Below are 13253 nucleotides of genomic sequence, written 5' to 3'. Positions count from 1 at the left end.
TCACACTAAGCTGTACTCTCAGGAAATTTAAAAAAAAACAGCAAAAATAAAATATTCAAGTATATACAATTGAGACTCAAATCATATTTTAAGTCAATGTTATTAAAAATGGATTTTTGTAAAATCTTACCGTAAAATCCTTTTCTCTTAGCTCATTGACAGACGTAGTCCTCGGTGATACAGCACCTTCGGGTTATGTTGCCTCCACAGGAGCAGGACTAGACAGGAAATTAAAAAGCTCTGGCCACACCCTAGGGGCAGTACCAGAGGGTATATCCTCTCTCTCTCTGCCTCAGCAAATCAGTTATGTGAAAAAGCAGTCTTTAGAGATTTTAACCCAACCCAACTCAAAAAACAGAGGGGCGGGGACGACGTCTGTCAATGAGCTAAGAGAAAAGGATTTTACGGTAAGATTTTACAAAAATCCATTTTTCTCTAGCGCTCATTGACAGACGTAGTCCTCGGTGATACAGCACCTTCGGGACGTCCCAGAGCAGTATCACAAATGAGGGGTGGGAAAATGAAAATCAAATCCCAACCTAGAAGGCCCAACCGGTGCCAACTAGAAGTTTACAATGCTCATCCTTAATGATGAGACTCAACAAAAAAGAGAAAATTTTTTTTTTTTTTTTTTCAAACAGAAAAAAACCCTCGAGGTAGACCACCGGTCTCCTCAAATTGCGGCCTGCAAAACCTTGCGGCCAAATGAGGCATCCGCCGATGCCGTCACATCAATTTTATAGAATTTTGTAAAGGTATGTACCGACGACCAGGTGGCCGCCTTACATACCTGGACCACTGACGCCTGATGGCGAAAGGCCCAGGAAGTACTGAGCGCTCGAGTGGAGTGCGCCCTAACAGGGAACGGAGGACTCTGACCCTTAATAGAATAAGCCTGTACCACCGTTTGTCTAATCCATTTGGCAATGGTCGCGGCAGATGCAGGCAAACCCTTTCTGGGGCCATCCGTGATCACAAAAAGTGAATCCGTCTTACGGAATGATTCCGTAGCTTTCAGGTATACCCTGATTGCCCGAACCACATCTAAGGAATGCAACGCATGTTCCCGATGATGCTTGGGCTGAGGACACAAGGAAGGTAGTACAATATCTTCATTCAGATGAAAATCTGAAACCACCTTAGGAAGAAAAGATGGCTTAGGATGAAGTACTACCTTATCCCTATGAATCACTAGGTATGGGGACTGGCATGATAATGCAGCCAGTTCTGACACCCTGCGAGCAGAAGTGATAGCCACCAAGAAGGCCACCTTCTGGGATAAAGTAAGCAAGGGAATCTCCCTGATGTTTTCAAAGGGAGGTTTCTGTAGAACCGACAAAACCAAATTAAGATCCCAGGGCGGTAAGGGCGCGCGGACTGGTGGAGCCAGGTGCCGCACCCCCTGGATGAAATTCCGCACCAAGGACTTGGTAGCTAAAGGCTTCTGAAAGAAGATTGCTAATGCTGAAACTTGACCCTTGATGGTGCTCAAGGCTAGCTTCTGCTCAACCCCTTGTTGCAAAAAGGCCAATATTCGAGTCACCGAATAGGTACGTGGAGGAAATCCTAAAGATTCGCACCATGCAATATAAGTCTTCCATGTGTGATAATAGACCTTGCTGGAAGTCGCTTTCCTTGCTTTAATAAGGGTAGGAATGACTGAAGTAGACAAACCTCTGTCCTTCAGTACTTGGGTCTCAATGGCCAGGCCATTAAAACCAGCGACTGTAAAGCACGATGGTAAATTGGTCCTTGAGACCACAGACACTCCCTGAGACGAAGTTCCCACGGAACGTCTGCGACTAGCATGTCCAAGTCGGCCAGGCCAGCTTGACGAGGCCAGCCTAGAATTTCTAGGACCACTGGCGCTGATTGGATCTGAACCAGGCGTCCCTAGAGGTATCTGGCCCCGACCATCTGAGAAAGTCTGGTCGTTTTCTGTTCCCACACATTTATCAGATAACTGATTGTTATCAGGAAGGGTGATCTTTTCTGGTTGAACCTCAGGGACCGAAGTCACCCGACTAGAGGCTTCTTGGCCTATCTGGTCAACCAGATCCGATTCCTGTGAGGTATAGGGACTAATCTTAGGAAAAGGTAAAGGAAAAGATCTATTCAGGGAACGGTAACTACCGCTTCCTGTAGTACTTAAATGTTGGAAGGGAAGAATCGCACCGGTAGTAGTGGTTGATGCTCGATCTAATGTCCTGAATACCGGTGAAAACGTCCCCCCACCCTGAAACCGGGTGGGGGCGCACCTTCAGGCTGTGTACTCCTTTGCTTCGGGTTTGGCTGGGTTGGTCCTCTGTTTGTCCGACCAGCCCTTCTTGAACCCTCCTGGAGGAGTCTTGCCTTTCCCGCTTGTTCCAGCCGGGCGCCCTTTATGGGCGGTAAAGAAAGGTCCTCGCTTGTTGCGAGGTCCCTTAGCTTTAGCAGCCTGTGGCAAAAAGTGCTCTTGCCCCCAGTGGCATCCTTAATGATTTCATCTAGGTTGGCCCCAAATAGACGATTCCCCTGAAAGGGGAGATTTGTCAAGGTCTTTTTGGAACCTAGGTCAGCTGACCAGCATTTTAACCACAGCACACGTCTGAGAATGACCGCTGACATAGATGCATGCCCTAATAGGGGAGTAGTGTCCAAGGCTGCGTCACAGATAAACTGTAGCCCTTGTATAATCTGTTCCATCAAATCAGATGTCTCCTGGGGAATATCTTTTCCCCTAAGGTCTTGGCGTACCATTCTCGCCCATTCCGTAAGTGTCTGGGAAACTAGACCAATAACAATTACTGGTCTAAATGCTGACCCTATCAGAGAGAAGATGGTGCGGGACTCTGCTTCCATCTTTCGATCCACCGGATCCTTAAAGGACGAAGTGTCCTCCACTGGGATAACCGTGGCTTTATTCAGCCTGGAAATAGGTGGATCCACCACTGGTGGTACCGTCCATTTCTTAATGACGGATTCCTCAAATGGATAGCGTCTAGCAATACGCTTGGAAATAGTAAGGTACGTTTAGAATGCTCCCATTCTCCTTTAATCTTATTACCGAAACACTTGGGTACAGGAAAAACCTTCACCGTTTTGATGGGCTTATTAGTACCAAAAGGAATCTCTGTTTCAGTTGCCTCTGCCGGTAAAACCTCAAGTTTTAAGGTTTCCTGCACTGCCACAACTAGTGCGCCCACCAATGCTTCTTCCTGAATTATAGCGGGAGAAGAAACGTCCTCCTCACTGTCTGAGGGAGCTTTACCTGAGATAACAGCCCTTGCAGAGGGACCTGCAACTGCAGTGACCATCTCTGAATCTGAGTCAGAGGTGTCAGATAGTATAGGGGTAGGCGGGGGTCGCTTCCTTGACCCCCGTCCCTGACAGGCCGCCTCCACCCGAGCCACCATAGACTCCAAAATTGCTGTAAATGACTCTACACTCTGTGCACCGGCGGGTCCCGTGGCCCCCTCGAGGGAAACAGGTGGGGGAATATGTGTGGCAGGGTCCATGATAATTCCAGTCACTTCCTGGATAATATAATTCAAAAATAAAAAACTTTTTTTTTTTTTTTTTCAGACCCCCAGCGCCACAAAAAGCCCCTTAGTGTTACCTGCTAGGGATCCCTATCGATCGAGAGAGAGAGAGATAGACCCCCAGGCTCACCACTTGATGCTCAGAGTTTAACTGCAACAGGTTACAGCGCTGTCTTGACAAACCGGAAGTCTTTTGGCTGGCTGCCCAGGAAGAAAGGAGGCGGCTCCGCCCCTCTGCACGCCTTCCGGCGCCTCCCCTAGCTCCACGAGGTGTTTGGATCACCTCAAACATGGCCGCCCCCATGCTGGAGACACGAGGCTACGCCAAAATGGCGGCTCGTGCGATCCAGCAAAAAAAAAAAAAAAAAAAATGGCGGCGGCCTGTACTGAATAGCGGTGTGGTGCAGGGCACACAACACTCTCTCTGCATGGGGATTTGGCGTGGTTGGCGGTACCGGCCCTGGCGGACCCCATGGCCGTTCGGGAGGCCTGCTTATAGCTGGAGATCTGATTTAGGAAGGCAGTCTACATGTCCGTGGCTTCTGACTGGTAGGTAGCTTATTCTTATCACAGTAAGATTCCCAGAATGCCACTGATTACAATCTTTTAAACATGTATACAATTAGATTGTTAGCTCCCAAACCAAGCCTCCTGGCTTTTTGCACATAAAATCACACTCAAAGTAGGAGGATCTGTGTCATGTTATAGGATAGAGAGGGACTCTATCTTACCATACAGAGAGGGGCCCGCGTTCACCACAAGACCCGTCAGGGGAAAAGGGGGAACATACTACTCACCATACCGGAACCAGGCGGGCACCAACTCCTGACAGTACCCCTCTCCACCGGGGCGGGAGGGCTGTCGACTGATATGGACGCCGTGACTCATGGTCTTTGGCGTTTCAGCGAGACGTTTAACTCGCGGGGTCAGTCTCTTAATAGGACTTTGTCGCGGCCGACCCAGCGCGGAGCTATGGCCTGCACGCGCTCGTAGGCTGAACTGGGGTGACCACCGGATCTCAACATCCAGCCCGTCGCCCAGTTCAGCTTTCTTGCTTGAAGATCTCACAGGAACAGTGAGAAAAAAAGCTGTCTAAAAAATCTTTTAAGAAAAAAATCTTGCCAGGACCGAAGATCCCAGCAAGGTATCTAGGTCCTTACTCCTAACTAGACAGAAAATAACTGATTTGCTGAGGCAGAGAGAGAGAGGATATACCCTCTGGGACTGCCCCTAGGGTGTGGCCAGAGCTTTTTAATTTCCTGTCTAGTCCTGCTCCTGTGGAGGCAACATAACCCGAAGGTGCTGTATCACTGAGGACTACGTCTGTCAATGAGCGCTAGAGAAATACTTTCCTTTTCAATCTGCAGTGCTGTAATTTTCTGTAAAATACAATGCAATATGGCTACCAGGAACGCTCCACAGAAACCATTTCCTGCTTGTGTGATTGGCTCACTGATTTTCCCAGAAGTCTACACAAAAGATACAAGTCAGATTTCTGGCATCCCCTGCAGCAAAAATTGATTTTTGGTGAGAAACTCCCAATAGGAAATCACGTGTAAAGGAATGCAGACCCTCCAGTTTTCCTCAGAGCTTTGCAAGTACAGCAGCTGGTTGATAATTATGAAACCACTCCCATTAACCACTTCTGGAACGGGGGATTTTTTCCCCCTTAATGACCAGGCCATATTTTTCAATTCGGCACTGCGTTATTTTAATGGACAATTGCGCGGTCGTGCGACGCTGTACCCAAATAAAATTGATGTCCTTTTTTCCCCCACAAATAGAGATTTCTTTTGGTGGTTTTTGATCATCTCTGCAATTTTTATTTTTTCTGCTATAAACAATATTTTTCACTTTCTGTTATATAACATTCTCAAAAAAATAAATATTTAAAAATCTAAATTTTTTAACATTTTAGGCCATTTTGTTTTCAGCTACATATTTTTGGTAAAAATCGCAATAAGCGTACTTTGATTGGTTTGCGCAAAAGTTATTGCGTCTACTAAATACGGGAAAGATTTATGTAATTTTTATGGTTTTGGTTTTTCTTTACTAGTAATGGTGGCGATCTGCGATTTTTTGCGGGACTGCGACATTGGACAGATCGAACCACTGACATTTTTGACACTTTGGGGGGGGGGGGGGGGGGGAGAGAGAAATCAGTGAAAATACTACAGTAATCAGTGCTAAAAAATATGCACACCTACTGTAATAATGACACTGGCAGGGAAGGGGTTAACACCGTGGGTGATCAAGGGGTTAAATGTGAGCCAAGGGGAGTAATTGTAACGGTGGGGGGGCTTGTAAAATGACCATAGAGACCTGTGATCCCATATAGAAGGATAACAGGAGCTCTGAGATCATTCAGAGAGAAGAACGGTCAGCTGGGTTTACGACAGCTGACCGTCCTCTCAGCGGGGAATATTCACGGGTGTCAATCAGAGCCGCCTGCCCCGTGCCTAGTGGGGGCGGGAGCACGCCGGCGGCGGAACGCGCTCACCCCCTAGCTGCAGGCGTGCAACCCGCACTGACTCGGGAACCGGTTAAATACACTTTGTACATGGGACACACACACACAATGATTTCTTCAGAACAAAAAGGTAGGAATCTGCAACAAAATTTGTTAAAATCCTTGTAATATACATAGATCACCCAGAGGAGAATGTTTTTTATTTTCAGCAAGGAGTTACGCTTTAAAGTGGAACTTTAGTGCTGGTTCACACTAGTGCGATGCCAGACATCGCATGTGAGTCGCACTACATTGCTGTGCAGATCACATGTGAGGTCTGTGCGATTTCAGTATACAAAGTGTATGGCTGAAATAGCATCACATTCACACCAAAATGGTGCAGGACCATTTTTTGGGGTCGCACAGGAATCGGGTCGCATGGGTGTTCACATCATGCGATCTGATTCCTGCACCATTTCACAGTTCGCACTGCAAACCAATCTGGGAGAGTCATTACCTTTACATTGACACCCCCAGCGATTTGTAGATCTCAGTGTGAATCACTGTGCGATTCTGGTGCAATGCGGGAACCGGCACTGATTCGCAGGGTTTCCCCGCATTGTACCAGTGTGAACCAGGACTTAGTCAGAAAAAGAAGTCCTGCTAGATCCCTTCAGACTGGCCCATTTTGCAGGTTTAGCTATGTAAAACATTAAAACAAGTGCCTATATGGTGTAAAATCCAACATCATACCGTCTCACCCTGCTCTGCATATGCTCAGTTGCTCTCCATTTTTAGGCACTGCTGCGTTGAAGAGACTGTTCTGCTGACAGTCAAAGTAGAATTAAACCCAGCTATCCTTTACAGCCCAGGAAGCTGCTTCTGTTTGATCTGCAACTGTCATGGTGCTGCACATGGGATCAGTCATGACACCAGCCATTTGATGGTTCGATAGTTGGTTGGAGGACAAGCAAATGCGAGTTAGAATTCCAGGAATGTAACCTTTTTTTGAAACCGATAAATGGATGGGTTTAGTTCCACTCTAGGATTTACTGCTGGGGATCTGGGCTTCAGTAAAATGTCAATCTCCAGCAAGAAGAAACAGGAGCGACGCTGGAGGCAATTTACAGCATACACTCATTTTGGTAGCATAATTATTAACCATTCGACGACTGCCCGCCGCAGATTTACTGCGGCAGGCAGCCGCTCCTGGGCAAAGTGACGTAGCTCTACGCCGCTTTTTCTCAGGAGGCTAAGGGGCGAGCGCTCCCGCCCCCGCTCGTCAGCCAGCTCCTATTGCCGCCTGAGACCGGTGATCTCCCCCCACTGACAGAGAAGGACAGAAGGCTGATGTAAACACAGCCATCCGTCCTTCTTCCTGCAATGATCACAGAGACCATGTGATCCTGCTATATAGGATCGCATGTCTCTGATCATCTCACAAGCCCAACCCCCTCCTCTCTCCACAGTTAGAATCACTCCCCTAGGCTTACATTTAACCCCTTGATCACCAATAGTATTAACCCCTTCCCTGCCAATGGCATTATTACAGTAACAGTGCATGTTATTAGCACTGAATACTATAGTAATGTCACTGGTACCCCCAAAAGTGTCAAAAATGTCAGTTAGGGGTCCGATCTGTGTGCTGCAATGTTGCAGTCCCACAAAAAAAAAAAAAAAAAAAAAAAAAAAAAACGTTATATATATATATATATATGAAAAAAAAAACCAAAGTAATTGGGATTATTATAGCGCTTGCTGTTGTGGACCGGGGTGCACAATCTAAATAAATTATGTGAAGTCAATATACATATATAAAACCATTGATTAGTGACTAAAAAAACAAACTGGATAATAGTGTATCACAAAATATTGCAGTGTATCCAGTTTATGTTTTTTTAGTCACTAATCAACGTTTTTATATATTTTTATATGTATATTGACTTCACATAAATTTATTTAGATGATTGTGCACCCCGGTCCCCAACAGCAAGCGCTATAATAATCCCAATTACTTTTTTTCATCCTACACCTATTCTATAGCAGCTGCTACCCTCCCTTTAATTTATTCCTTCACAATTAACTACCCCTTCTAAGTAGGTCATCCATAGGCGCGAAGAATATACACCTTTTGGAGTATATATTTCATTTTATATATATATATATATATATATATATATATATATATATATATATATATATATATATATATATATATATATATAAAAAAATTTGTTATGGTTAAAGTTCCACTTTAACATTTCACCCCAACACCCAAAATGTGGTACTTTTCTCATCCACAATGGTACCTAGCTGTCCCTTTGCACTGAATCAGGCTGATTTTTAACAGTTGAAAGACTGCAAGCTATCCAGCCTGTTTTGAACTCACAGAACGTAAGCAAATGCTCCCATTTCCTTCCACAGCCATTTCTATATTGTATACTGCATTTGATTTCACTATAAAAACAGCCTCAATCACACAGAAAATAACTAGACACATTGTTCATATTACCACGCAGCATTCTTATGGCAAGGATAGGCCAAATGTAAAACGCCAAACCAAAAAACAACACTGCCCCCCTGTGGTACATTCTAGATGACAGACATTCTTTTGCTCACCAGAGAACTTTGAACATTGGGTGCACTAGATGAGACCATTGTGAGCGTTATGGGCCTCTGCTGAATGGAATGTGTTTATCCAACAAAGGGGAAGTCATTAAAATTACTTCCTACTCCACATTCTTTTCCGCCCACAGCTGACAGTTACACTTACTTTCTAAGTGGCGTGCTCTCCGACTCAGCTACAGAGACCAGGGCAGCCGAAACATGGATGTGATCATCAGCAACATCTGTAAAGAAAGCAGGAAGCAATAATAGAAAGGCATAGAGGGTCATGACACTACTGGAAGACAATAACTGCAAGGAATGAGCAACTCCCAGTGCAGCAATAAAGCAATCTCACTTCTTTATTATTTCTTTAATATGTCTTAGGAAAAACTAGAAACATTGAAAGCTTTATCGTGCTACTGGACATAAAAAAAAACATGTTTATAGATATTTTGTCAGCATCTTAAAAATATGAATGAACCCACTGCCCAACAGTATACTCCCCTACAGTATAACGCTGCACCAAGAGCAGAGACATCTCTATCTCACATGCTTTTTTCCTACAATATGATGTGCAGTTAACAGAATAAATTTTTTTCAACCTAGCAGACAGTCATTTGTTAAATGGGATTAAACTTCGACCTATGCCTCGTACACCCGATCAGATAATCGGATGATTTATTGTTCGCATTTTGTTGCACGATACTAGTTTTGAATTCAATGCGTACTAAAATGTATGATTTTTTTCATACGATTCTGGAAAAGCTTCCTGGTTGCGTAACTCCGTATCAGATGGTACAAAACAAAAACAATGGCAGCCAGGCTTTTTCCGGGTTATTTTTATGTTTCTGATCATGCGCGGTCTTTGTCTATCGGTTTTTAAGGAATGCATACTGTACTGATTAAACAATTGTCGTTCGCTAGGCTATGGTACAAGTTTACGTGTTTGTACCTTTGGATTTTGTTGACGAAATGTCGCCAACGGCTGTCGAAAGCTGTGTACTAACAATCAGATTATCGTGCGATCAATTTGAAATCGATTCTTTTCGTACGATTATCTGATCGTGTGTATGAGGCATAAGGAAATGTTCTGCTAAATAGGAAAGGGTCAGTGTCAACATGAAAGATTGCCATGTTTTACCAGATACTATTGGCCAGTATTAAGTCTCCCCCCGCTGTCAGAATACAATATCACGGCTGGGAGGATTACCCATCTACCTCAGTTGTGTGTGGATTGGGAATCTGCAGTTTTAAATTCAGGATGGAAAAAAAAAAAAAAAACCTGAACCATGAATGGCCAGTTTTAGTGTCAGAAGCCACTTTAAAGCAGAACTCAAATTATAAAATGCAAGAAAAAAAATAAATTAAAAATTACCTATTTACCAATAGATGTCTGGGGCAATTCTGAAATTGGGCACTTTTTTTGCTAGAAAATTACTTAGAACTCCCAAATATTGATTTTCTGAAAGCAAAAGGCCCTGGAGAATAAAATGGTGGCTGTTGCAATTTTTGTAGGTCACGATATTTGCGCAGCTGTTTATGAAGTTCATTGCAAACAAATACAATGTTCAATTTTTTTTGGAAAATATAAAAGTGTAGCACCCTCCTAGGTAGATGCTAGGAAAACGCATCTATTTGCTCCTTCTGCTTATCAGGGGAGCCTGATCTGTTAGGTTGCCTGTTGCATGTATCCAGGTGTGATTCACTGGGTCTGAGGGAGTGTCCCCGTTGTATCCAATGAGGGAGATTGTTGGACAGTGGAGGAAACCTAGCCAGTGACACACCAGGGTTTACGGCAGTCCCAGTGGGAGGGCATCCCTGCAATGCATCCTGGGATTGACCATAAATATGGAGGGGACATGCGACAGGGCGTCTTTGGTGGGAAGCAGACGGCTGTCTCTCCTCCTGCTGTGTATGAGGAAGGAGGTCTTAGGCAGTTGGCCTAGTGAACCAGGTGTGGAGCTGAGCTGCAGAAGATCCAGTGGAGCTGACAGTGGAGTTGCTGGCAGAGTCTCTCGGGAAAAACAGTGTCCGTGAGTACCAAGAGATTTGCCTAGGGGGTCGGCCCAGGAAGGGGGACCACTCCAGTGAAGTCAGGGGATCAAGGAGCTAACTCACACAGAGTGATACAGTAAAGGGGGTGCCATTTAGAAAGCCCTGGAAAAACAAAAAAAAAAACAAAGGGGGTGCCAGGAAGGGCCCTGAAGAGTGTTCTGCAGTACAGTACAGCTTATCTAAAGTGGTTCATTAATTACTTCTTCATTGTTAGTGCCAAGGTGAAGCAGCGGCCTTGCCGCAATCAGCAATATTTATTTAGTCATCCCAGAAAATTGTGCAAAGTTTATAGAAGTTGGAATGTCCCACTCATTCCCTTCTCCTATCCAAGTCATCAATAAAACTACGAAAACCAAAACTCCTAGACTGTTTCCTGACTGAGCCAAAGCAGTTTAAAAATGTTCAACTGTCAGGTCGTAGCTAAGGGTAACCTGTAACCAGCAGCTCCCAAGGGAGTATTGCTCTCATTTAGAGGTTTACAGCTGTGTGAATGACAGCTCCAAAACAAGAAGTGATTAAATCCTTTTCGCTTCATTCCTCACAGAGGAGATGGGAAAGAATGTTTCCCAGTCTACTCTGCAGGAAGCCACAGGTTAGGTTGGGAGGGGGTCCTTCTCAGCGCTGTAAAAACTTTACAGCCGCCCGGATCATTTTTACATAACAGCAAATCGCCAGCTGAAAAAAACTGTACCAGGATGATAGTTGCAAACATGATCCTGATATGAATTACCTGCTGTCAGGACATTTACTGTATATACATGCATTAGATGGAATAAATGCTTTTGCGGTGTAACAATCACCTTCAACATGGAGCTGTTCCCATCATTACTTATTTTTGCCACTAGATGTCCTCAGTCTACCAGGTTAAACAATGTCCAGCCTTATTCAACCCTTTTTCTCTGAGCCCAAGCTGTCATTGGGGTACCGCCAGCTTGTGCAAGGCATTGAAGGAGAAGCAGCACAGTGATGAGCTCATCTTTGTCACTCTGCTCTCCCTCCAAGCAGCGTGTTAAAAAAATAAACTGTATGGCTGTTTGTGCTGCTTCTTCCCCTCCCAATCTGATTTGTACAGGGACTAAGATGGATATCAATTCAAATTCAGATACTTACATTGATTACATTAAAAACAAAAATAAAGGGGGGGCGTGGCCGGACCTTGCATGTGAGCGGACGTGTGCCTCGCTAGCTCCGCCGAGAATCCTGCTATCTTTTCCTGCCCTCGCTCTGATCTTCGGCGGCTTCCTCCCCGAACGGTACCGGTGCCTTCGCAGACCGGCGGTGTGTCTCCGGTGAGTTGCTCCGCTGTCCATCAGGCATGCAGAAGCGGAATAAGGAGGGGGAAGGGCCCCGCGGCCGGCCAGACCAAAGATGGCGCCGCTGGTCAGAGAGCGCAGCATAAGGATACCTACCTGGAAGCCGCCCAGAAGCTCTTTAATAGACTGGCTTCCAGGGATCGCTCCTCCACCCCTGCTGCATTACCAGGAGTCTCCCCTGCTTCACCCACGGAGGCGGATGACACAGTACCCCTGGGTGATATCTCGGACCAGCTGCAGGAGTGGGATCAGGCCTGCTCAGACCCGGCCCGTTTGCCATCCTCTTCCTCCCCTGATCCTGAACCCACGCTCCGGGATATCATGGCGGCGGTGAATACTTGCAGCTCTTCTATTACTGCACTGACGGCTGAGCTGAAGGGGGTGAAGGCGGAACTCTCTTTTGTGCGCCACGATATGCAAAAGCTGAGGGAGAGGACTTCTGCGGTGGAGGGTCGAGTCAGCTCCCTGGAGGATGAAATTACTCCCCTGCAAAGAGAAGTGAAACAAACGGCTGTATTATCTGCTCAGCAGGCTGCCAGGCTAGACGACCTGGAGAACAGAATGCGGCGGAGTAATGTGCGGGCAATAGGTATTCCGGAGCGGGCAGAAGGGAAGAATCCGGTCACCTTCATTGAGGACTGGCTCCTTTCCACCTTTGGACAGGATGCTTTTACCCCGATGTTTTCCGTGGAGAGGGCTCACAGGGTTCCTATGCGTCCGCTCCCGCCTGGGGCCCCGCCGCGCACCTTCATTTTCAAACTACTTAACTACAAGGACAGAGACACTATCCTGTCAAAGGCCAGGACCATGAAACTGGCCATGGACAACGCAAAAATCTCCCTGTTCCCGGATTATTCTGCGGAGGTGCAGAAACAACGGGCAAAGTTCCAGGATGTCAAGAGAAGGCTCAGAGATCTCAATCTACAATATGCCATGTTGTACCCTTCTAGGCTCAGGGTGGTGGCGGGCGGCGAAGTTCTGTTCTTTGATAAACCAGCGGCTGCGGCCCAATGGCTGGATGCAAACGGCAGGGCATTAAGGGCGGCCCCCCCCTCTCCTAGGCGGGGGGCTCCATGATTGTGAGTCTTTATGCACGGTGCTGCCTATCGCCCCCCTCCCCATATGTGCCGGTGGGGGACTGTTGCCGGATGGTCTGAGTGAGCGACAGGTTTTCTTCACTCTCCTGAACAGGCGGATGCGCCTATCCCATGACTACGGTTCTGTTCTCTAATGTTTTTGGGAATGTTCGAGGTTCTAGAGGAGATTGCATTGTCAGCTGTGATCCCTCACTGGACTCCCCCTATTTGT

The 13253-nt window shown here is 46.0% G+C and overlaps 1 protein-coding gene across 1 annotated transcript in view; it reads right to left on the bottom strand.

Annotated features, from left to right (window-relative positions):
• The window catches only part of SNX5 (sorting nexin 5), a 118678-nt gene that overhangs the window by 20947 nt on the left and 84478 nt on the right, over nt 1-13253 (bottom strand). Inside the window, exon 8 of the mRNA XM_082252305.1 lies at nt 8744-8819. Coding sequence (XP_082108431.1) covers nt 8744-8819 — 76 coding nt within the window. The remainder of the gene's footprint in view (nt 1-8743; nt 8820-13253) is intronic.

The sequence above is a fragment of the Pelophylax lessonae genome, assembly GCF_965119305.1.
Source record: "Pelophylax lessonae genome assembly, chromosome: 3".
NCBI classification, from domain to species: domain Eukaryota; kingdom Metazoa; phylum Chordata; class Amphibia; order Anura; family Ranidae; genus Pelophylax; species Pelophylax lessonae.
The sequence above is the reverse complement of the archived record's forward strand: the minus strand, read 5'-3'. Positions and strand labels throughout refer to the sequence as shown.